Source organism: Crinia signifera, chromosome 5 (genome assembly GCF_055691185.1).
Source record: "Crinia signifera chromosome 5, ASM5569118v1, whole genome shotgun sequence".
Taxonomy (NCBI): domain Eukaryota; kingdom Metazoa; phylum Chordata; class Amphibia; order Anura; family Myobatrachidae; genus Crinia; species Crinia signifera.
In genome coordinates, this window is record NC_139221.1 from 263791848 (window position 1) to 263816479 (window position 24632).

Here is a 24632-nt window from a genome sequence, read left to right on the forward strand (position 1 = left end):
TTTGTGTAGTTGATTTTGAAGTTAGAAAGAGATCCAAAGAGGCGAAATTCCTCCATTAGGTTAGGGAGGGAGGTGATCGGAGAGGTAAGTGTTGCGAGTAAATCGTCTGCGAATAAGGCCAGTTTATACTCCTGGCCATGGAGGGTGAAGCCGGAGATGTTAGGGTTAGCTCTGATAGAGAGGGCTAGTGCCTCCATGCACAGAACAAATATCAGCGGCGAAAGGGGGCATCCCTGGCGGGTGCCGTTCCTAATATTAAAGGAGGGGGAGAGAGAGACGTTGACCCTGACCCTTGCCGAAGGACTACGGTACAGGGAGAGAATGTGTTGGGAGAAGGTGGGACCTAGTCCCATGTGTTGGAGGATGCCTGACATGAAGTTCCAGTCTACCCTGTCAAACGCTTTTTCCGCGTCGGTGGAGAGCAGGATCGCTGGAGCTCCCGTTTTGGAGATGTGGTGGACAAGGGCCAGGATTTTGGAGGTATTGTCACGGGCCTCACGTCCCGGGACAAATCCAACCTGGTCGCTGTGTATGATGCTAGGGAGGAGCAGTTTCATTCTATTTGCTAAGAGTTTGGCGAAGAGTTTTAAATCCGAATTCAAGAGTGATATAGGGCGGTAGCTGGGGCATAAGGACGGGTCTTTGCCTTCCTTGGGAATCACTGTAATAATAGCTTCAAGGGATTGGGAGGAGAAGGGAGATGAATCTGAAACTGAGTTGAAAGCTTCCAGTAGCATGGGGGTCAATCTGTCTTTGAAGGCCTTATAGTAAACAATGGGGAAGCCGTCAGGGCCTGGGCTCTTCCCGGAGGGGGTCGATATTATGGCTTCTTCTAATTCGTGTAGCGTAAATGGTTTTTCTAGTTCCTCTATGTTACCTGGGCTGAGCTTCGGGAACCCTACCCTAGTGAGATATTCACCTATCGCGCGTTGCTTTTCCCCGGTCTCAGAGGGGGGGCCCGTGGGTGGGAGATTGTAAAGCGAGGAGTAGTAGGAGCAAAAGGTCTCCGCTATCTTATCAGTTTCGTGGAGAGTATGGCCTTCTCCATCCCCAATAGAGGGTATGAAGGAGGTGGCTCTTTTTTCGCGGAGCGCACGGGCCAGCATTTTGCCAGGTTTGTTTCCCCATTTATAATATTTGCCTCGGCATTTTCTGTAGGAGAATTTAATCTTATCTAGGAGGATCTTGTTCAATTCTGACCGAGCAGCTAGGAGTTCTGAGTAGGTGTCTGAGGAGAGGGTAGTTTTGTGGGATGATTCGAGGCTTTGTATTTCCTTAAGGAGTTTCTCAATCTGGCCAGTCCTCTGCTTTTTAAGGAAGGAGCTTAACTGTATACATTTCCCCCTCAGGACACATTTATGCGCCTCCCATATTGAGAGTTTGGATACATCTGAGGTCGAGTTATGCTCAATGTAATCCTTAATGGCCTCGTCTAATTGCGATCTGCAGTATACATCGTTAAGCAAGGATTCATTTAAGCACCAGGGCCGGTAAAGTGGCGAAGCGGGACTCAAGGAAAAATCTAGTGAGATGGGGGCGTGGTCGGACCAAGTCACTGGGCCAATTTTAGCATCACGGGCAGACTGAAGGTGGCTATGGTCTATCAGTATGTAGTCTATCCTAGAGTAGGATTGGTGAGGGGGGGAAAAGTGTGTGTAGTCTCTTTCGGATGGGTGCAGGATACGCCAGATGTCGGACAGCTGGTGAGAGTGGAGCAAGCGCCTGACCCTGCGTAGCGTCCGCTCAGGGCGGGAGGGTCCGGAGGAGACATCTAGACGGGGGTCTAAGGCCCAATTCAGATCCCCACCAATGACCAGAAGGCCGACACGGAGGTTCGATATCTTGTCTAGCATTTTCTCTATGAAGGCCGGCTGGCCCTGGTTGGGGGCATAGATATTAGCTATGGTTATATTGGAGTTGGCTATAGTGCAGGTGATAAGAAGGCATCTCCCCTCCTCCAACTCGTGTACAACAATATTGGAAACTGGTAGGTGCTTAGCAAATAGGATTGCTACTCCCTTAGACTTGGACTGGGAAAAGTTAGAGTAATGGGCAATGGGGAAGAAGTGATTGCTGAGTTTGGGCACTGTTTCTGACTGACGGAAATGAGTTTCCTGTACTAGGACTATGTCGGCCTTCTCGGCACGAAATGAGCGGAGGGCCTGGGACCTCTTTTCAGGGACGTTTAGCCCTCTGGCATTTATGGAAAGAATCCTAAGGGAAGTAGTCATGTGGGGGGAAAAGGACCAAGATGTATAGTGCTAGGATACCGGAGGGGGGGGTAGAGGTGGGGAGGTTGGGGAAAAGGACAACTGAGAGGGGGAAAGGTGAGACATGTGTAACCAAAGTAGGTAACTGCGTGCAACACAACATAATACAAATCAATCTGAAAACAAAAATATAGTAGCCGCATCCGGACAAAAAAAAGGGACTACCAGAGCCCTTATGTCACGGAAAAAACAGTTGCGGCAGGGGGCACACTGGGGGGCAGTGCCTTCGTCCGCCCAAGTGGGGGAATGGTACATACGAACAGTCGCATGTAGCGATAAACAATAAACACAGTGCATATTATTAGGTAGTAAAACATAGAGTAACACGTTTGTATATATGAAAAAAGGATATGCTCAGTCTCCAGACGCTCCTGGATACGTCAGGAGAGTGAGAGATGAATGTGGGCAAGAGAGGGGGTCGATGCAGGTCATGGGGGGTCTGAAGTTGAAGGAGGGCCTGCTTCTCTGGGCTTTTTCTTGGAGGATTTGACCAGGTCCCAGCGGGGCCTTCTCGGGAGGCTTGGCGTGGGGATGGAGGGGAGAGAGAAGGCCTGCCAGTCTGGCAGTTGTATAGGGTCAAGGCCAAGCGTGGAGCAGAAGTTCGAGAGACCTGAGGGATCCTTGAGGGTAATGGGTTGGCCCCCCTGCGAAACCTGGAGGGACAGCGGGAAACCCCAGCGGTACTTGATCTCTTTGTGGCGTAGGGCCTCCGTTAGAGGCTTCAGCATCCGTCGTTGTTGCAGGGTACGCCAGGAAAGGTCCTGGTAGATTTGGATACTAGCTCCTTCAAATTCTATTGCTTCCAAGGTGCGAACCCTGCGGAGAATTTCCTCCTTTTGGGAGAAATAGTGGACACGGCAGATAACATCTCTCGGGCGGTCCGTTGCAGCTCCCCTCGGACGTAAGGCCCTGTGGGCTCGATCAAATTCTATTGAGTCATTTGGGTCCAGGTTCAGGATCTCCCCAAAGATTTTGTTGAGAGCGTCCATCAGACCAGCAGGGGGGATGTCCTCTGGGAGGCCGCGGACCCGCAAGTTGTTCCTACGACCTCGATTGTCCAGATCGTCTAATTTACTTTGCGTCGACCTTAGGTCCATGGATTGTTGGGATAATGATTCCCGTAGGTGAAGGAGCTGGGCGTGGACTTCGTCCCTATCATCTTCCAGCGCAGAAACGCGTGTGCCTATGTGGGTTACGTCGGTCTGGACTAGTGCGATTTGGGATTGAAGGGACTCGTGAAGTCTCGTTTCAAGGGCCTGCATGTCTTGCTTAGAGGGCAGTGATTTAACATGAGATAGGATCTCTGATATTTCGCCTCTTAGCTGTGCAATGGTGTCCTGTGAGGGCCCTGGCGGAGGAGTTGCGGCCATTTTAGAGGATGAGGAAGTGGCCTCGTCCGGGGGGACTTCTGAGGGATCCTCGGAGCGGGGGGTGGAAAGAAAGGAGCGCAAATTCTGTTGGTAGGAGCTGGTGCGAGGTTTTAGAGGGGTTTGGCTTTGGGATCCTTTTCCCCTCTTGCCCATTTAGAAGAGGAAGCTAAGGGGTGGTTACATGTAGATGGAGCACTGTGTGTTGTGCTATAGGGGACGAAGGTCACATTCCCCCGTTAGTGGGGCGGCATGTCAGGTGGTGGGGGTTCACATTTGCTGGCTCCGGGAGGGCACCGTGAAAGAGCTGGGTAGCTGGGCACTGTTTCTATTCTTCTTTTCCCCTTATTTTTTTTTTTTTCCTCTTTATTTAAATTTTTATATATATATTTTTTTTTTTATTATTTTTATTTTTTTTCCTTTTATTTATTTATTTATTTTTTATTCCCTTCACCTCAGCAGGGGCTACAGAATAGGAGTGCTGAAAGAGGCTGAGGGGTAGGCCACCAGAGGGAGCCCCTTGCTAGGGGATCTGTGTGGTCAAAGAGAGTCCAGCGTGGATCAATTTGTGGGAGCCAAGTGGGGGTTTGATGGCTGTAATTAAATGGGCTGCTGGGTATACGTATGTGGCAGTAGGGATCCTGCCCTTCAGGGGACAGTGGGCAGCGAGGGGAGCTATAGGGATATAAATCCCAGCTGGCGGCTGCCTGCACGTCTTGTGCTGCTTGGCCGCCCTGGGACACTTAGCTGGCAGCCCCTGTGCCTGAGGGAGCCAGGGGGAGTAAGCGTCCCCTCACTGCGGGCGGTGGAGGGTCCCGGGCGCAGAGTGTAGCGCGCGTGTGCTGCCTCCCTTAGATCTCCTGGGCAGTCCCCGGACAGGCGAGGGGGAATGGCGCCCGTCCACTTCCGGGTCTCGCTGCGTCTGGTGTGGCGCCCGGTCCGGGAGCGCAGCTTGTGATATCAGCGGTGGGGGGAGAGGGGTACCTGATTGGAGCTCGGACGGCCGGTCACTGGGTCTTCCTTCACGGCCACGTCCTCCGCAGCACTCGCGTCGAATCCGGGACCGCCACCAAATTTAGTCCCCGGCCTCTGACCGCAGGAAGGCCGCAGTCCGCAGGAGCCTTAAAAAAGGCACCCCGACTCCGCTGCCAGGTGAGGTCGGCGTCGGAGGGCACAGGGGAGGGGATGGCGCCTCGTGGGTAGTTGTACAAGTGGAAGGGTGTCCTCTGGGATCTGCTTTTAAAACCGAATCACCGGAGCTCTGCCAGAAAGCAGCCACTGTCTATGGCCGCCAAGCCACGCCCCCCAATTTGCTGCTATTTTCAGGTCAGTGCTGCGGGGGTGGAGCCAATATGACTAATACCATTAGAATTGTGTCCGTAATATCATTTTTTTTTTTTCGGGAAGCCCCACCAAAAGATTCTTGCATTTGCCCCTGATCGGTGTAGTTGCCATCTATGATGATAGTGGTGCAAACCTACTTTATGAGGTCCCACCGATGGTTTTGCCTTTGTCTTTGTCTTTGTTTCTATGCAAGCGCTGTGGCTGGCCCTTCTTCTATATGATAGCCAAGGACTCAATCTGTCAAGGAGTCAGGACATCCCATTCCCTGCTCAGGGGTGATGCAGTGATGCTGGCTGACAGCCTAGTAGCCCTACAAAGCACCAGCAACACTGAAAACACTTGTTATTGTTAACACATCTGCCCCTAGAAGAACCAAGCGTAAGCTTCGAGGTGAAGTGGTCCGATGCCGCTTTATTTGGGGATTACAGTATGGGCTGATTCCATGTTTCAGAGCCAAATAAAAGGACCTTGGCACAGCCATGTCACACTGCAGGTGGGGCAGATTTAAAATGTGCAGAGAGATATAATTTTGGGAAGGATATGTCCTAGCTCAAATCTAATTGTATAAATATACAGCTGCCTAGCATTGCTCCCACCTCAGGATCAGTTACGAACTGCCCTCTACCCCCCCCCCCCCCCACCCCCACACGCAAACGCACACACGTTGTTCAGTTACACATTGTTTCATGGTGCAATTGCATGCAAGTTATTATTTGATACATGTGGTCTCATGTTGGCTAATTATTTGTGTAGTTTAGGATTAAGTAATCCCTACTTTCTATGTTTACAGACTATTTGTAATTATTTATTGTAATGACTTAAGATCATGATGATTTATCTGGCAACTTCTGTACCTGGGTATTGGTTTCCAGGTATTTGTGTAGGATTTGTTAGGGTGCAATAAACTTGCCAGTTGTAAATTTAGGTCACTAATGATTGCATTATGAAAGGGGTATAATGCATTTATATTGATCACATATGAACTAAATAAGAAAATTGAAAAGACAGAGGGCGGTATTCAATGTTTAGGTCACAGCGGTCGAGCTTGCTTGACCACCGTGACCCTGTCCCGTTCTCGGTCAGCTTGACCGAGAACATGCAGGCGGGATTCAATGTCCCGTCTGCCGGGGAGCGAGAAGGGGGCGTGGCCGTGAGTTGCGGCCGGGAAGAGGCGAGCTGCAGCCGGCAGCTCGTCACTTCCCGGCCGTTCTCGGCAGAACGAGCCTGACAGCTTTTGAAGTCGGTCTCGTTCTGCCGAGAAACCCTGCTCAATGCAGTCGGGAAAGACAGCATTGAATAGGGCCCGGCGACCATCTCCCCCGTGGGGAGATGGTCGCCGGCAATTGAATACCCCCCAGAAAATGCTAATTGTGTAAGAAATTAGATTCATATCCTTTTGCTGATAAAAACCCTATTGCGCACAAATTTCTTCATTGCTAGCACAGGTGCTACAGGTTAGTTTTGCACCTGTACATTATCACCTGGGTACACACTATGCGATATATCATTTGTACAGCCAACAAACGCTATATCGTCACGCATATCATTTCAAGGGAACACCTGATATATTTGTGAATCATGCCACTCACAGACGTATCACTGTGGCTCTGTAGAACAGCAGATATATGATGCATGTGTACGAGCAGCTGACCAACTGACTCATTACGCTGGATGTAGGAACCACTGACAATGACATCATAATTGTGTGGGAAACATGATATGCTCACCCAGTTGTGTTATCTGGCCAGACATATCATACGGCCGATTGGTAAGTGTGTATGTTTACCAAAATCAGTGGCACAGCGGCTGAGTTTATCAGTTGTAGGCACTGTTGGTCAAGTGTGTTCCCAGCCTAAGAAGTCAACGCAGATTGTTTTTTTACCCCAAGCTAAGGAAATGGCTATGGCTATGGGGCCATCACGGTTCTGCTGTTAGAAATTGGGCTTTTAGGCTTTAACACCAAAACCCACACAGTGACACCACTCTCACGAATATATATATCTTATATAGGAGGTATATCTAATATAGGGATTTCGCTGATGCACATGAATGCATGTGATATACTTATCCTACAGCCCTGAGAGTTCTGTAACGCTTCTATATATATATATATATATATATATATATATATATATATATATATATATATACTGCAGATAGATATCTTTATATGGATGAGATAGCACTTACCCAGCCTAGGTGTTTAGGATAGGAACAGACCAGCACTCATTTTTAAATAGAAACAGAGGGGCAGATGTATTAAGCCTGTTGAAGAGATAAACTGGAAGGAGATAACGCACCAGCCAATCAGATCTAAACTGTCATATTTCAAACACAGCTGATTGGCTTGTGCGTTAACTCTTCCAAGTTATCTCCACTTTATCTCCAGTTTATCTCTCCTCCAGGCTTAATACATCTGCCCCAGTGTGTATTAAAGCAAAGTTACAGCATGTTTCAGATGAAAGAGCAGTACAGTGGCTGACCCAACAGCCGTTTCGACTGGATTCCAACCAGTCTTCAACGGGGAGATGAGAGAATAACAATTTGTATGGATGAGAGAATAACATTTTGAGTCATGTCAAAATTCATGTAAAAATTCAGTACTTCTTTACTTTCACGGCGCCAGCATGGCGCCGCGCGTACTTTCGGGTTATGCTCGCCACTAACTAAGTAAAATAAACTAGGTTAACGCCATGCCAACATGGATAGTTCTTACCTCCACTATCCATGTTGGCATGGAGTTGATTTTAATTAGCGTGGCGAGCGTAGCAAGCCACCGAGCCCGCAGCGTGGGCGAGCAAAGCGAGCCCCGCAAGGGGACTCTGACGCGCGGCGCCATGCTGGCGCCGTGAAAGTACAGAAGTACCAAAAATTCTTGGTCATTTACGGACATTTAAGAGTAGCACATGCAGAATATGAATGCGTTTCCATCGGGAAGGTGGCCCACAGTTCCCTGTGTTGGTCTTCTTTCCCCAGCATCTCCCTTAGCTACTCACTCGCTTTGTAAACATTTGTGAATGGAAAGAATTCAAAGCACAGGTAACTCATGTCTAAACTTGTGGGGTTTCTGTACTCACATCAAGGTTCAGGCTTAGGACATTGCTGATTGTACTAGTAGAATTAATGCAGAAACAGCACAGCTTACTTCTAAGTATATGTATAATAATTTTATGTTAAGCATATTTCATATAGTTTTCCGGTGTGTGTGTACCAGCCCATCGAAATACCATTAACACTAAATAAGGTATACGATGGTATGCGATGCGACGCGATATTGTACAATAAAATATCGCATTGCATGCCATTAAATGGCATGCGATGCGATGGTATACGATTTTTAATTGTACAAGCATCCTGATGCGCTCGCCACGCTTCGGGCTTGGTGGCTCGCTGCGCTCGCCACACTATCTATCTAGTAGTAGTAGTAGTAGTACGTTTATTTATAACTCCACGCCGACGTGGATAGTGGGGGTATGAAAAGGTCGGAGGACGCGTAACGCCGCCACTCGCGGGCTCGCTGCGCCCGCCGCACTTTGGGTTGGCGTTGATACTGGGGGTGGCGTTGACAATGGGGGGGCATTTCACATTGTAAGCACCCATAAGGGTGCTTGTACAATGAAAAAACGCATCGCATCGCATGCATCGTATGCTGCTATATGGCATGCGATGCGATTACCTGCCCTACGATGCACATCGTGGGCGCCGTGATAATACACAAGTACCGCTTTTTGTTTTATATACACTAAACAGAGAGAGAGAGAGAGGGGAGAGAGAAAGTGTTCCACACTTTTCTATTTCTATGTCTACATTTATTATGTTTATTGTTAGTATATCCGCAGTTCCCTACTGAAACAAAATAGGTTTTGAGAGACACTACCAATGTAGGTTTGTTCTCAAATGTTTGCATGGGTAGCTGAGAAAAGATGAAGTGTGATAAATATATCAAACAAAATCTCTGGAATTGTGCTATATATGAATTTTTGGTCGCCTATAACACTGGGTCTTCTACTAGCAAGACCACCACCATCAAACTAACCCCACAATAGTGTTATATGGCGCCCTTCAACTTTAAATTAGGGTTATTCCTGTCTTTCCTTTTACCAATTTATACACAAAAAAAGTTTTTCATTATACATAAAACATTTATTGATACAACCATAAAAGATAATAATAAAACAAACTTTTTATTACTTGATATCACCTATTATCAAGAAATAACATTTCCAAAGACAAGAATAATTGCAAAAAGTTTTTTTATTATTATCTTTTATGCTTGTATCAATAAATGTTTTATGTATAATGAAAAACTTTTTATTGTGATATATATATATATATAGTGCCGGGCAACAAGAGTCTATATATATATATATATATATATATATATATATATATATATTTGGTGTTGTTGCATATTTATTTTATCCACTGAAATGCGTTTCTGGATTGCTTTATACCCAATAGTTTATTTATTGACTAGGTGATTCATCGTGCCCTACGGGCGCTCTTCACACTGTCGTAAGGGGCTCCGCCCCCTTAGCCTGTGAACGCCTTTATTGCATCAAATATGGTTTGTATTATATGGAGGATTCCCTGCTGTGGGTGGGTGGTGGAGGGATGGATGCATGGGTACTGCAGGTGTTGATGGGCGGGTGCAGTGTTGTTTTGGCTGGGTGTAGGGGTACCACGTGCGTTGAGGAGGTGCAAGTGCGTGGGTGTACCAGTACCACGGGTGGGGGAATGGTAGATGCAGGGTTGCCGCAGTGGAGTGTGTATGGGGGTGCTGTGGGTAGTGGAGTTGCAGGGGTGGCGTATGTAAGGGGTGTGGGTGTTGAAGGGGCAGACAAAGGGTTTGGCATGTGTGAGGGATAGGGTCTGGACATGCTGTGGATGGGGGAGAAGCTGGTGTGCCATGTGTGTGGGGGAGGGGCGGGTGTGGGTGCACTGCGGGTGGTGTTTACGAAAGTGGATGTGGGGTTGCTGCCCTCTCTCACCGTGTGGCCTGCACTCTATCACACTGACATGCTCACTCATCGTGCGGCCTTCCCTCTATCACAATGACACCCTCCCACATTGTGCAGCCTGCGCTCTATCACACTGATGCCCTCCCTCATCGTGCAGCCTACGCTCTATCACACTGACACGCTTCCTCATTGTGCAGCCTGTGCTCTATCATACTGATGCCCTCCCTCACCGTGCAGCCTGCGCTCTACCACACTGATGTGCTCCCACACCGCGCGGCCTGCGCTCTATCACACTGATGCCCGCCCTCACCGTGCGGCCTGCGCTCTATCACACTGATGCGCTCCCTCACCGTGCGGCCTGCGCTCTATCACACTGACGCCCTCCCTCAACGTGCTGCCTGCGCTCTATAACACTGATGCCCTCCCTCACCCTGTGGCTTGCACTCTATCACACTGATGCGCCCCCCTCACCGTGTTGCCTGTGCTCTATCACACTGACACGCTCCCTCAATGTGCGGCCTGTGCTCTATCACACTGATGGCCTCCCTCACGCTGTGGCTTGCGCTCTATCACACTGATGCGCTCCCTCACCGTGCGGCCTGCGCTCTATCACACTGATGCGCTCCTTCACTGTGTGGCCTGCCCTCTATAACACTGATGCGCTCCCTCACCATGCGGCCTGCGCTCTATCACACTGATGCGCTCCCTCAACGTGTGGCGTGCCCAATATAACACTGATGCGCTCCCTCACCGTGCGGCCTGCGCTCTATCACACTGACGCGCTCCCTCATTATGCGGCCTGCGCTCTATAACACTGATGCGCTCCTTCACCGTGCCGCCTGCCCTCTATAATATTGTTGCACTCCTTCACCGTGCAGACTCCCCTCTATCACACTGATGCGCTCCCTCACCGTGTGGTCTGCCCTCTATAACACTGATGTGCTCCTTCACCGTGCCGCCTGCCCTCTATAAACACTGATGCGCTCCCTCACTGTGTGGCCTGTGCTCTATCACACTGATGGCCTCCTTCACAGTGTGGCCTGTGCTCTATCACATTGACGCGCTCCCTCACCATGTGCCTGCGCTCTATCACACTAACGTAATCCGTCACTCTGAGGCCTATGCTGTATCACACTTATGTGCTCCCTCACTGTGATGCCTGTACTCTTTCACCCTGATGCACTCCCTCATTGTGCAGCCTGAGCTCTATCATACTGATGCACTCCAACACCCCCCCCCCCCCTGCAGCCTAATCCTAACCCTCGTACTCTGTGGCTGAACCCTTACCCCCTCCCCCTCAAACTAACTCACCTCACATTTTATATTTTACACATGTGACTCTTACCTTCCAAAGTGAAGTGAAGTCTGGCTGGGTGACCCAGGAAACGCAGTATCTCATCTCTCCTGGCTGAATCATCTTTAGCCCCGCCCACAAGTCCCATGAAGCCCAGCTTTTTTTTCTTGCTTTTCTTTATTTTTTTGGTGTGTACTGCACCCCAATAGTATACACCATAAATTCCGTGTGTGATTGTTCGGCCTCCAAGCAGCGTTATATAAGCTGCACATTACAAAAAAATAACAGTAAAAATCTATTTTTCTCTTCTTTATTCATTGTTTGTGTGCACTGCACCCATAGTATACTGTCAGAAGTTCCATGTCTGATTGTTCGGCCTCCACACAGTGTTATACAAGCTGCGCATAAAAAATAAAAAATAAAACCCAAAAATAATTTTGCTCTTCTTTATTGTTTGTGTGTACTGCACCCCAATACACCATAGTCATACTGTCAGAAGTTCTGTGTGTTAATAACCAGCCAACTTGCTGTAGACCAGGGCCTTAATTGAATGAAAACAACATTGTGAGCTGTAAAGTGGTCAAAATTGTCTGGAAAGGGCTGGAAATTAATGTCATTGAGGTTAATATTACTCTAGGGACAAAAAACTGAAAAATTATGTGATTTGGGCTGGTTTTTGACCATTTAAAAAAAAATCCAAAGTTTTCACCGTTACTTGCCAAAGCCAAATCCAAATCCCGGTGACGAATCCAAAGTCAAATCTTTGGCCCTGGCGCTCATCTCTAATTACAGTACTACTTACACACATGCTTTCTAGTGTGTTCCTGCTTGGCAAGAGATATCATTTTGAGTGATAAAGTACAAACCATTCAGCTTCTAATTTATATTTTACAGCCTTTTTTTTAAACAATGACAGTTAGCAGCTGATTGGTTTGTACTTTATCTCTTACAATTCTGTCTCTTGAAAAGCTTTGATAAATACCCTCCTAAGGTAGAACACTTGTGGTCAGTGGCAGAACTTGTGGGCGGTGAACCCAAGTGGAAAAAGGTTATTCGGGCCCCCGTCCTCCACCCCAACCCAAGTTCACAATATGCAACATGGCAGTGGGTGACAGGGAGAGTCAGAGGGTAACAGGGTGAGACAGGTGGATGCATAGGGTGACATAGAAAACAGTGGGTGACATGGGCAGCTGGGGGCCCCTTATTTCTCAATGGCCCCGGTGCATCTCTGCTTGCGGTTATATTTAACATACCTTTCTGCGGATACAGGGGTTATGACAGCTCATTAGGCTATTTAGCAATCAGGTTACCACACACGCATTTTTTATTTATTATGCAGCAAACTTTTTTGTTTTTAAAACATTGCTAAGCTATCTTCATCGGATAATGCTTTCTTAGAATGGCTTTATCATTATGTATACTTATCTCGCTGCCAGTAATACAGAGAGCTCCATCTACCACTCCCAGGCTCGCTTCGGTGACAGATTACTCCTCAACCAGTGCCTGTGATATCTCATAAGCATAATGCTGGTGACATATAGAGGGAAAGGCCCCCCTAGAGAGGTAAGCTTTTACCAGATGTCTCCAGCAGATGATTAATAAAAATGCAGAGATAACAAATATTGGGGCAGATGTATTAAGCCTTAACAAGAGATAAATGCAAGGATGATAAGGAGAGATAAACGTCCAGCCAATCACCTGCTAACTGCCATGTTACAGGCTGTGTTTGAAAAAAAGTCAGTAAGGAGCTGATTGGCTGGATGTTTATCTCTCCTTATCACCCTTGCATTTATCTCTTGTTAAGGCTTAATACATCTGCCCCATTGGCGGAAGTTTACTAAGATGTGTATTCTATGGGCACCCAATCAGAATCTACTTATTTATTTAGCACCGTCTAGAAGATAGTAGATAGTATCTGATTGGTTGCCCATAGCAACATCCCATGTGAAATAGAACTCGCATCTTAGTAAATTTCCCCCATTCTGTAATGATGCTGGATTAAAGTTAAGGTGCCAGTACACTAGGGTGTGCATTAAAAGCATCCAAAATGCATGTTTTTCACAGCCGGTTTAATGCGATGCATGGTCCTGTGTGCATCCCATTGGTGCCTGCAAGTTGCACCGTCAGTAGAATAGATCTTTCAGATTGCAGCCAAGCCAGGCAGGCAGGCTTGACTGGGATAGCATGCGATATATAGTATACATACGATACCTCCTGTGCAGCTGATTTGGGAATCCACCCAGAGACATTGCCTAGTGTATGGCCAGCTTTAGCTTTCCCATTTTTTTGATAAATAGACTACAGATGACATTTCATCAACAAAAGAACATTTCCTGTTCAAGCAATTTATTGTGAGGATTATTCAGACCTGATGGCTGTTGTGCGATTTATCAAATAACGGATCACAGTACACATGCGCAATGCCAGAGACAAAATTCAACCATTTTTTATTGCAAGCCGACCCCTGTTTGATTTATAGGAAGTCGCTGTTTGGGGGTGGTAACCAGCCATCATCTGGGAATGTGAAGGAGTTGTGGAAGGGTCAGGGTTACACACAGACTGCACAAACTGGAAAAATCATTTGATGGAGAGTTCTGAATGGATTTGCACTGAGGCGTAAGTTCATCCGAGTCGACCGGAGGCAAGTTGAAGTCTGGTGCCCCCTCCCTTTAACCCAGTGGGTACAGTTCCACAGTCCACCAACAACGGTGGGTGCATTGTTGCTTGCTGTAGTACAGTACCAGGTGGGAGCCATCCTGTCCCCTATTGCAGGTGTTAGCAGGGCTCCTGGGGCAGAGACAATTACCTCTGCAGCAGTAACCGGTGCGCCGCGGAGCTCTAGTGGCAGAGCGGTGGTCACAATTGGATCTTGCTGTGAACCACACAGATGCTGCTGTACATGCAGGTTCCCCTTCATTGCTTGGATCCCGGAGGCTGGCGACTCTATAGTTGCATCTGGATTTGCAACTATACGATGATCGTCGAAATTTTCACAAGCTATTTGCACACTTGCACAGGGCAGGTTTCCACTCTGGCGGGGCAGCAGCTATCTGATCGCAGGGTAAAATCACAGAGCAACAATCAGTTGTTAATAACCCCTTTGTTTGGATTCAGTATGAAATCCCGGTGGTCGGGATCCCGGCATTCAAAATCCCGACGCCGTAATCCCGACGGCCGAAATCCCGACAAGGGGGGGGGACGTGGATCGCCCCCCCCCCTTGCGGGCTCGCTGCACTCGGCACGCTAATTTATTCTCCCTCCAGGGGTGTCGTGGACACCCACGGAGGGAGAAAGTGTCGGGATTTCGACGGTCGGGATTCCAGCGTCGGGATTCTGAACGCCGGGATCCCGACCGCCGGGATTTAAACTGCATCCCCTTTGTTTGTAGGGAAGGGGTTTAGATCGGGAAGTGGTTTTGTCATACTTGCCGACTTTTGAGGGCAGCCAGCACTGTTATGCAGGGTGGCGGGGCCATCACCGGGAGTTAAAGAGGCGGATTCGGGGCGAAGCCACAGACAGGCTTTCCTGTTGGGGGGCATGCCTACAGTGATTGTGTCATTTTAGCCACGCCCCCCATCGTATTTCAGGCATTGGAAAAAAGAGAAAGAAAACTAACCGAGGTTAGTGTAGAGCGCTTGTACCAGAGTCGGTTTTGTCAATAAGCTGCTGCTTGTAGGGAGTAGTCAGCTCCCAAATGAATTAAGTTTAAAAAATTCAGGCATTGCACTGCGGGGGCGGGGTTAAAATGACGCAATCTCGTCATTTTACCAACGGGATCCCCCGCCGAGGGGCGGATCGCAGGAGATTGAGGTTTATGCGGGAGGGTTGCCCCCCTTTCCGGGGGGCCGGGAGGGGGACCCGATTTCTGGGACCCTCCCGGCCATTCTGGGAGGGTAGGCAACCTTGGGTTTAGTACATTTGAATTGCTGTGGTGGCAGGGGGCATGCCTACGGTACTGTAGACAGCCTGCTTCCATGCATGGCTTCTTCTTTCATTTATTCCACCACAAGGTACTCTAACCTAGTGCACACAGTATTATATGTATGTATGTACAGGTCAGCTGTCAGCCAGGAGATGAGGCAGATTTCATGCAAAACAAGTTTAGCTAATTCCATCACTTATTTCAGGCCTTATATCACATTTCCATTTTGTTTTCTTTTACAAACAACATTAAGCTGCTATATAAATTTACACTGCACAGACAGATCCCCTCACTGTACATAGAACCACAAACTGAACTAATATGTTTTCCACCTGTTGTGTTGTTAATGTTTTTAGAGATTTTTAAAATCATGGCAGGACTGCTGTAAACCCCCTGCTAGCTCTAACCCACTCATTTAAATTAGATTACCAGCTAGAAAATTAGATTACCATCTAGAAAATTAGATAGCTCTTTAAAATGAGATTTTGGAGAACATGCTTTAAAATCATTGTATACAGCAGAGTTGGAAAACTGAGGCATTCTTGTTCAATTGCACTGCTTTTGGCTGGTGTTGTGTCAACAATATTAAAGCACCATATGTTTAAGTACAGACAATATTAATTTCATTTCATAGTACTTTTATCTATTGTCTTAATAGCTGGTGCTAGAAAACCATTATTGCACTAAAAAATACTATATGGTATTACATGGTGCTAAATAATTACAAACCTCCCAACTGTCCCAATTTTTGTGGGACTGTCTCGCTTTTTTGGGACAGGCTAGCATCCTGCCCGGAGCGGCAGTACCCCTGGCCATTCCCCCATAGTGTCGAAAACTGGACCTGATTGGGAGGCCGTGCCCCAAATTTCAGATGCGTGCCTTACAGAAGTCCCAATTTCTACAACACAAATGTTGGGAGGTATGGAACTGTACAAAATAATGTAACATAGTGGTATCACTAGCTGGGTGTAGGAGGTGTGGCCCGTACCCAGGAGTCACCCTTTAAAAGGTCTAACACCAAAGTACTGACTCTTCTGCAGTGACAGGTGTTGGGTGCTGCATTGTGATATTCTCCTGCAGCCCTCAGATCCTGTCACAGACAACGAGAAAGAGCTGCAGACAGCCCGAGGATGCTGCACATACCTAAAGGTGCCCATACACTGAGGCGATTTGGTCTGATTTCAGTTGATTGCGACCAATTGGCCAGTTAAATCGGACCAAATCGCCTCTCCCTGACATGCAGTCGGGTCCGATGCGCGGTCCCGTAAGCATCAGGCCCGACCAGGTGGTCGGACCGGCTGGCCGTCCGACCACCCGTTCTGGGACCTCCCTCCAGGCAGCGAGGCGGGCGGGAAGCAGGGACGCATGCAATCCATCACAATGCATCGCATGCGTCACTGCTGCCGGGAAGGTCCCGGCGGCTTGCAGGGGTATCGGGTGTCCAAACACTGCTGCGAGACGTCGCAGCAGTGTATGGGCACCTTAAGAGTGTTGGAAATGTTGCATATGTTAGTGCATATGTGATTATTAAGAGTGCGGTATTACAAAGCCCTGACCTCGCACTGTGATTTGCTGGTCAGTGAAGAGGGGCAGAGCTGGTATGACAAAATTCCATTACAAATGTTCATTTTAGCCCCGACGCCTCCCGATAGACCCACAAATTGCCGCATTTTTCGGGCTTAGTATTTTTATGCCAGCTCTTCTCCCCATCTGCATTACACAGCTGCTGTAGGTGAGATAGAGACATAGGGGGAAATTTATTAAAGGAAATTTGTAAAAAAATAGGTGTATTTGTATCCAGAAATACCGTTATTTTTGACAGTTACTATCCCGAAAATCCGGCAATTCGTATTGATGTGCTATCAATACGAATACGAATTGCCATATTTTCGGGATTGTAAATGTCAAAAATAAGTGTATTTCTAAATACAAATACACCTATTTTTTTACAAATTTCCTTTAGTAAATTTCCCCCATAGTGTGTGTATATTTGTATGTGTGTTTATATGTGTATATGTAGTCACCCAAATCCTGAATTTGTACCTGCTTTCTGTATTGGTTTAGGTGTATTGTGTGATATGTTTTGGATTCAGTTGGATGCTGTATCAGTTTAGGGAGGTTATTCAATTGTCTAATGGTTGTCCATAATTGCATTTCCCTTGTTACTTTAGACGGGGATATGCAATTGTTTGGGCGTCCATTACTGATCATGCCCAAAAGTGCTGGGTTCTGCCACGCAATATGGCTAAACTAGTTTTAAAAATGACTCCTGAATAAATCCACAGTAAATGCCTACCCAGTGGTATGCAGCCAAAGCCCACCAAAGTTATATAACTGTCTATGTTATTGAATAGCCTGTTAGCATGAGGCTTATTGTATGTCTGGGTAGGAAACTAGTAAATAGAAGCTAAATATAATAACCCTGTGTGATAATTGCCTGACTGTCAGTGCAGTTCTCTGTGCTCTTTGCACCTTGCCTAACAGCTACATATCCTTTTCTTGTTCTGTCACTGAATTTACCACTTTTAATTATAGATTAAATTAGCATTAATATCACATATAAAAATGAAAGTCCTTAAGAAAAGGCATTTTTTCATGTTATATTTCAACATGTCTTATGTGCATTATCCATACTTGCCTACTTTTGATTTCACCCCGGAGAGGCAACACGTCAGGGGGGGCGGGGACTAGGCTGACATCACTTGGCCCTGCCCCCCCAATACTGAAAAACGCTGTGATTCGTGGGCCGCGGAGACGGGGTGGCGCTTAAATGCAGCGAAATTACGCGATCGCGTCATTTAAGCCCCACCCCCTCACCGCAGACCCGTGATTTATGGTAATTAAACCAGCGGGCAAGGGGGGAGCGGGGCTATCACTAGAAAGCAGGAGACTTGCCCACCTTCCCGGGGGGCCGGAAGAAGGACCCGATTTCCGGGAGGCTCCCGGCCATTATGGGAGGGTAGGCAAGCCTGCCATTATCCTACAACAGCATTTGTGTATCTGATCTTGTTTTAATGAACACATATATTGTTGCCTGGTCAGTTCTAAGTAATAACATTTTGTTGTATAGAAATTATTTTTGGAATGCGACTGGAAATGGAAAACATAATCGTGTTGTGAGAAAACTTTTTCCCCTCCCTTTCTCTGCTTTATTTGCATGTAGAAATAAATGTCAGGATTGTCTTTTAGAAAAACCACAAAGGAGATCAGCACTAAGATGACCTCTGTTGGGGCTATCAGATTCCACAATGCAGATGTATCTCCCACCAGTGCTGGCTGACACGCCTGAATCACAAGGCATGACAATTCTCCAAAACCCAGATTATGTAATCACGTACCATGACTGCAAAAACCCCACAAATAAAATAGTGAAAGGTTAAGACGTAGATATAGGATAACACAAAGAAGAGGCGAATCCTATGTGAAATTGCTGAGAGCACAAGATTAAAAGGATTGTACATTTACAAGCTTTTAACATCAAAGTCGTCCACACATAAGGACGAATTAATTTCACCCTGCCATGTTGTTGCCTATGTTTGATAAATATGGCAACGAAAAATCAGACTACTTGTCACTTTCGCAAGCCAAGGAGACCAGTAATATGATCTCCTGCACTTCCCCTGGAGACTTCCATCTAGTAACATGCTGGCAGCACTTCCCCGTCTCTAATGTTCACATGTATCACAAACCTTCACATTCTGATCACTTTGCAGACAATATACCATTTCCATCCTTGGGAAAATGCCATCAATTTACATGCTGTTTAAACATATGCTTTTAAAGCTGTAATATTCTGTAATAAATATATATTGTTTATACAGAGTATGAAATTCTCTCCATTTTTAGATTTATTGACATATTTTAGTTATAGTACAGCTTTCCAGTGTATCCAACAGTTTCTGATTTCCAGTCGTACATGCTTTTTCTCTATGACTGTACAAAGAAGGGCAACTAAAATGGTGCATGGCCTATATCACAACAGGAAGAGGAGCAACAGAACACGAGGACATGCAATGAAAATAGAGGGTGGAATAGCCTCCCATCTGAGGTGGTAGAGGCAAATGCAGTAGAACACGGTGAGGGAGCGACAGCACGGGGGGAGACATGGGGAGGGGAGTAGGGGTCAGCTGCAAATCTGAAAAGTTCAGTCTTTAACAATGCATGGGAGTGGGCAACGTTAAGGAGGTTGAGTGTACACATTAGACAAGATAGTAAAAGATATCGCTCAGATGGGCCCTTTCTCTTCAAGTGTGTACACAGCCTTAGAAAAGTAGCCCCAAAACATTTATTTTTGGACTATGAATTGCCTCATTTATTAAGCTCCACATTGCTTAGCATGTCTTAGCTTTAGATTATGTGCATGGTACAGTACAGTAGATTATAGGCCACAATAGTTACTTTCTCCAACAGGACTCCAACAGTAATAATTTACTGCCCTCCTGCAACCTATACTAGTACATGCGAGGCCTGATGGCTACCGTCTGGAAGTGGAGTGACAGCGATTATTTCTTCGTTAAATATTTAAAGCAACAGACATTTGTCAAATTGAAAGCTAAAATAATTTCTTATTGACGGCATACTGTATGTTGCAATACGTTATATTTAGCTATGAAATTTGACAATATCGATGAATCTATATCCTTTGTATAAAATTCAAGGTGAAAGTGAATATTGAAAATAAATGTTTAAACTTCAGCTTTGTCCAAAACGAGTTAAGACGAAAGTAGATCACTTGATACATATGGTAGAGAGAGTGACTAGTTTTATGAAAGGTTTTCTTTGGGGGGGCGGAAAAGCAAGAAATAATGGGATGGACAATGACAATAGTCAGGAGGGGTGTATTAAGTGTAATGGGGGTGAGGAAGGGGGAAGTGGATGCATAGTCAATAATGGAAAACCATTGATATTGGCATTAAGTAAAACAATTAAAAAATTGGACCCTGAAGGGAGGCAATAGACTAAAAGGTACTTGTGTAGTTTCACGGCGCCAATTATGTAGTCAGCATAGTGTCCCTGTCAGCATCAGTGTAGTGTTCCCGCAGCCAGCGTATTCACAGCGTATTCAGTGCATCAGCATCGTGTTCCGCGTTCAGTGTATGCACAACGTATTCAGTGCATCAGCTTCGTGTTCCCGCAGCCAGCAAAGTCAGCGTAGTCAACGCGTAGTAAGCATAGTCAGCTTGTGTGTACGTTCATGCCTAACCGGAGCTTACGCTGTTATCCTAGTCAATCAGCGTTGTGTCATCGTTGTGTGGGAACCATTGACCATTTTTAACCTGCCTGACTTGACAGGTTTGAATGTGTTCCTGAAACATCGCCACTATCCACGTCAGCCCAAAGCGTGGTGAGCGCAGCGACCTGTTTATACCCACACTATCCACGTCGGCGAGTAGTTGATTTAATAAAGTGTGGCGAGCGCAGTGAGCCACCGAGCCTGAATCGTGGCTAACCCCGTGGAGATCGAGCCCGAGGCGTGGTGAGTGGATGTGGATTACTTGACTTGTATTCCGCATCCACTCACCACACCTGTTCATACCCACACTATCCACATCGGTGGATATATCGGAGAGTGGTGTGCGCCCACGAAAAAGAGCCCGAAGCATGGCGAGCCCTGCGAGGGGACGCAGATTACTTGACGTGTATTCTGCTGCGCTCGCTTTCCACGGCCCTTCGCTCGCCGCACTTAATAAAATCAACTCCGCCCCAAGTGGCGGAGTGGGGGTATGAACAGGTCGGTAAGACGCATACCGGGTACGTGCTAAAGCCTTAGATACAGTGCCTCATATGAGGTTGGTCTACAAAGTAAAAGAGCTGGGTCTAAGAAACTACATTTGTACTTGGATCAAAAATTGGATGGTTAATAGGCAACCAAGAGTTGTGGTAAATGGAAGATTTGCAAATTGGGCTAAACTTTTAAGTAGAGTTCTGTGCTGAGGCCAATTCTTTTTAATACATTTCATAATGACTTTGGTATAGCGAGTAAAGTGTCCATTTTTGGAAATGACAATAAACTGTGTAGAGTAATACAATAAGATCTGGATGTAGTCTCTCTCTACAGAGCAACCTAAATAAACAAGTGTACAATCTGTAAATTAAATGCGGTAAATGTCAGATAACCGTTAATGGAGAAGGATTTGGATGTGCTCATTCACAGTAAACGCAGAAATAGTGCTCAATGTCAAGAAGCAGCAGCAGCAAAAGCCAATATGGTATTAGCATGCATAAAAAGGACATAGAGGCAAGGAAAGATAATGTAATTTTGCCACTTTATACATCATTGGTAGAACCTCATCTAGAATCCTAGATCATTTCCTGATCACCTGGTATCCAATCAGAGTGACCTCTGTCCTGCTTTCCTGTTCTTCCTGTATTCATTTCATAGCAACCAATCAGTGATCTCGATAATTTGATTGGTTGCTATGGGCAACATTTTCACTTTTCATTTTTAGAAATGAATTCCAATAGCTAGGGAATACATATACAGTACATCTGTGCCTACAGCCTGAGCAGGGGGTCCATCTAGTCTCAAATCAGATTGCGTTGCTAGAGTCGCCATTGTGTCCCCAACTTAATCTCATAATCTGTTTTCATCTGCATCCATGGTGTGCCCCCTTATGTTTTATATTTGCTATTGAAAAATGTGTATGGCATATACTGTGCAATATCATACGCGTTAGAGGATGTAGGAGTATAATTAGCGAGTGACATCCACTTTTTCTTGCGATGCCAGATGCCTAGGATTTGGCAGGCAATAGCTAGTTTATGAAACTGCTGGTGTAAAATGCTCTATGCATTTTTCATGTGTTTTTATTAAGATAACCTAGTCTGGATAAGTGCCTGTGTACTGCAGGCTGTTTTAATATGGTTACAGTGGGTGTATGACACAGTGTTTCTCATATCCCACACAGATGGAAAGACAGATGTCTATGAATTCCAATATCATGGGGATGCAGGGTCCCAACCTAAGCAACCCTTGTGCTTCACCTCAAGTCCCTTCAATGCATTCAGATGCCAAAATGGTAAGAACGCACACAGTTTTCATTAATAGAGATTTGAGACAAATATAGAGAATAAGAATGTATGCGGATATTGCACAGCTATCGTGTATGTGTGTGTGCAAGTGCCTAAATCTGGCACATTTCGCTTATCATGATGTGACCTTGTACCGTTCTGTGATATGAACTGTAATATATATATAGTAATCTCATCGACAAACTCCTTGACCTTTGACCTGTATATGTGCGTCAACATCCTCCTTATGCAATAAAGTATAGATCGGGGGTATTTATTTTTGATCCTGCTTCTCAAATGCATTTCGGCGTTATTGTGAGATTTGTATGCTATTCGATCATTTTAACATTGTCTACTTCACATTGAGATCCATACAGTATTTTAATTCAAGCGTATTGCCAACTACTACTGTGGATAGTTTTACTCAGTTATGTAATACCCATGTGATACTAATATGTGTAAAAATGTCTGTGAATAATATAGTCCTATTACTATGAACCTCTGTTTATAAATAGCATACATTATCTCATAGCCCATGTCGATGTTATTTCCGTTATGTAATAGTCCATATGCCTCAAAAATTGTCAGGAAACCAGATTTTTCAACATGAAAAAAAAAAAAAATCACTTGAAATAATTTACAAAATACAGAAAACATGGCTAAATACAAAACGCTGGAAAACAATTCTGTCACATTTGATTTGAAGTTCGAGCATTGAAATTGTTTTGTTTTGGGGTAGCTTGGAGTGGAAGTTTAGAGTAAACCAAGTAGTTAGTTTCCATGGTTGTATTTGTATACTGAAGAATTGTTGAAAGGCTGTCAGCAGCAATCAGCGTGCGGCAAACAGTTTGGAACTTAAATGTGCAGGTCTTGTGTAGAACTCACAATTGTAGCTACTCGGGAAAGATGTCATAACCAGATGTGCATATTATTTGCAGTGCTCTATTCAAAGCGGGCCAGGGAGAAATATTTTTGTATTGTCATAGAAATTATGTGACTGCCTCCAACAGATGTTGTAGTCTAATTGATAAATTATTGTTGTTGTATTGTAATGATTGGAATCGTAGTAATTGAATTTGAAGACGTTATTCCAGGTCATCATAATAGCAGGATGCGCCACTATGAGATGATTTTTTATATTTTGATTGATACCCTCCTGCAAATTTTATTATTTATTTCTGGCATTGTGATGAGCCTGCCAGCCAGATATATTTATAGTTCTTGTACTGGCATATAACAGTTGTACATTAAGGGGCCTATTCAATTGCCAATGAAATGTTGAAAAATCTTGTTTTTTGGAGGGTTTTGCTGCAGGTTTTTGTTATTCAGCGAAATGAGAGGTTTTATTTTTTTTGTCAGTTAGTGGGTTTTTCGTATTTTTTTTTGGGGGGGGGGGTACGCTGCTTCTGAGCACATACAATTTTTCTTAAAATTTTTATTTATAGGAAAAATTGTGGGAGGTATGGTATACAATAAGATGATTTTGGTTCTGGCATTATTATTCAATTAAGATTGACATCCTTAACAAGGTCTTGTTCTCTTTTGAAATCAAGGTCTCTTTTACCTCTAATTTCCTAAGTTATTGTTTGAAGTACATCTCTATGGATAAACTCTTACACTAACCACCAAAAGTGTTGATCATTCAGGGCAAGACTGGCCCTCAGGGGTACAGGAGAAACCCCCAGTGAACCACACTGCCCATGAGCCCATCTTCACCCCTATGGATCAGGTTCCAGACTGTGTACTTGAATTACACATTATATATATATATATATATATATATATATATATATATATATATATATATATGACCGGTCATTTTGTATGTCTAATTACTTATATTTAATTTGATATTTAATCATTTCCTTTTTGTGATTCTTCCATGCCGATATGTATTAAAAACAAAGCGAAATTCATTCAATCGTTACCTAGGTTATTGTATTTAAGCATTTTTCTGGTGTGGTTACTAATTTAATATATTTAAATAGCTAGTTTGAAATATAAATAATATACAGTACTATTGGTATGTGCTTAATATGACAATTTAACAAAACTAAAGGCTTAGTACATAGCGCTCAAAGTGCAAAATCCGAGAAAATGTCTCAGTGTGACTGGTGCCCTGATTGGTGTCATCTTTTACACCCAGTTCTATATGTTCCATAGGTAAGAAAATGGGACAATCTTCATATGAATTGTGGTGTGTACAGAAGTACAGTACTTACAAACCAAATTACTTTCAACGTTGTTCTTTATATTTTTGATATGTTCTTGTATTCTTTATTTTAGACTTTGTTTAGTACAAGTGTACTCTAGTAAATTAATCACTGACATAGTTGTACAGTTTGTAAAGTTCTACATTTGGAACTTTCCAGTGATGTCATGGTTGAAGAATAGTTTCCGGTTAGCGTGTACATATTTGCAAACGTTACAGTGACTGATTCTGTAGCATCCTACACATTTAGT

General features: G+C 45.2%; 1 protein-coding gene across 5 annotated transcripts in view; it reads left to right on the plus strand.

The window, feature by feature from the left end:
* CREB5 (cAMP responsive element binding protein 5) overlaps nucleotides 1–24632 on the plus strand; it is a 420873-nt gene that overhangs the window by 305127 nt on the left and 91114 nt on the right. For 4 of the 5 annotated variants that reach the window (XM_083188949.1, XM_083188952.1, XM_083188951.1 and 1 more), the window contains one exon: nucleotides 22067–22177. The exons of the other annotated variant lie outside the window; for it this stretch is intronic. In XM_083188949.1, coding sequence (XP_083045075.1) covers nucleotides 22067–22177 — 111 coding nt within the window. The remainder of the gene's footprint in view (nucleotides 1–22066; nucleotides 22178–24632) is intronic. 5 annotated transcript variants of the gene reach the window in all.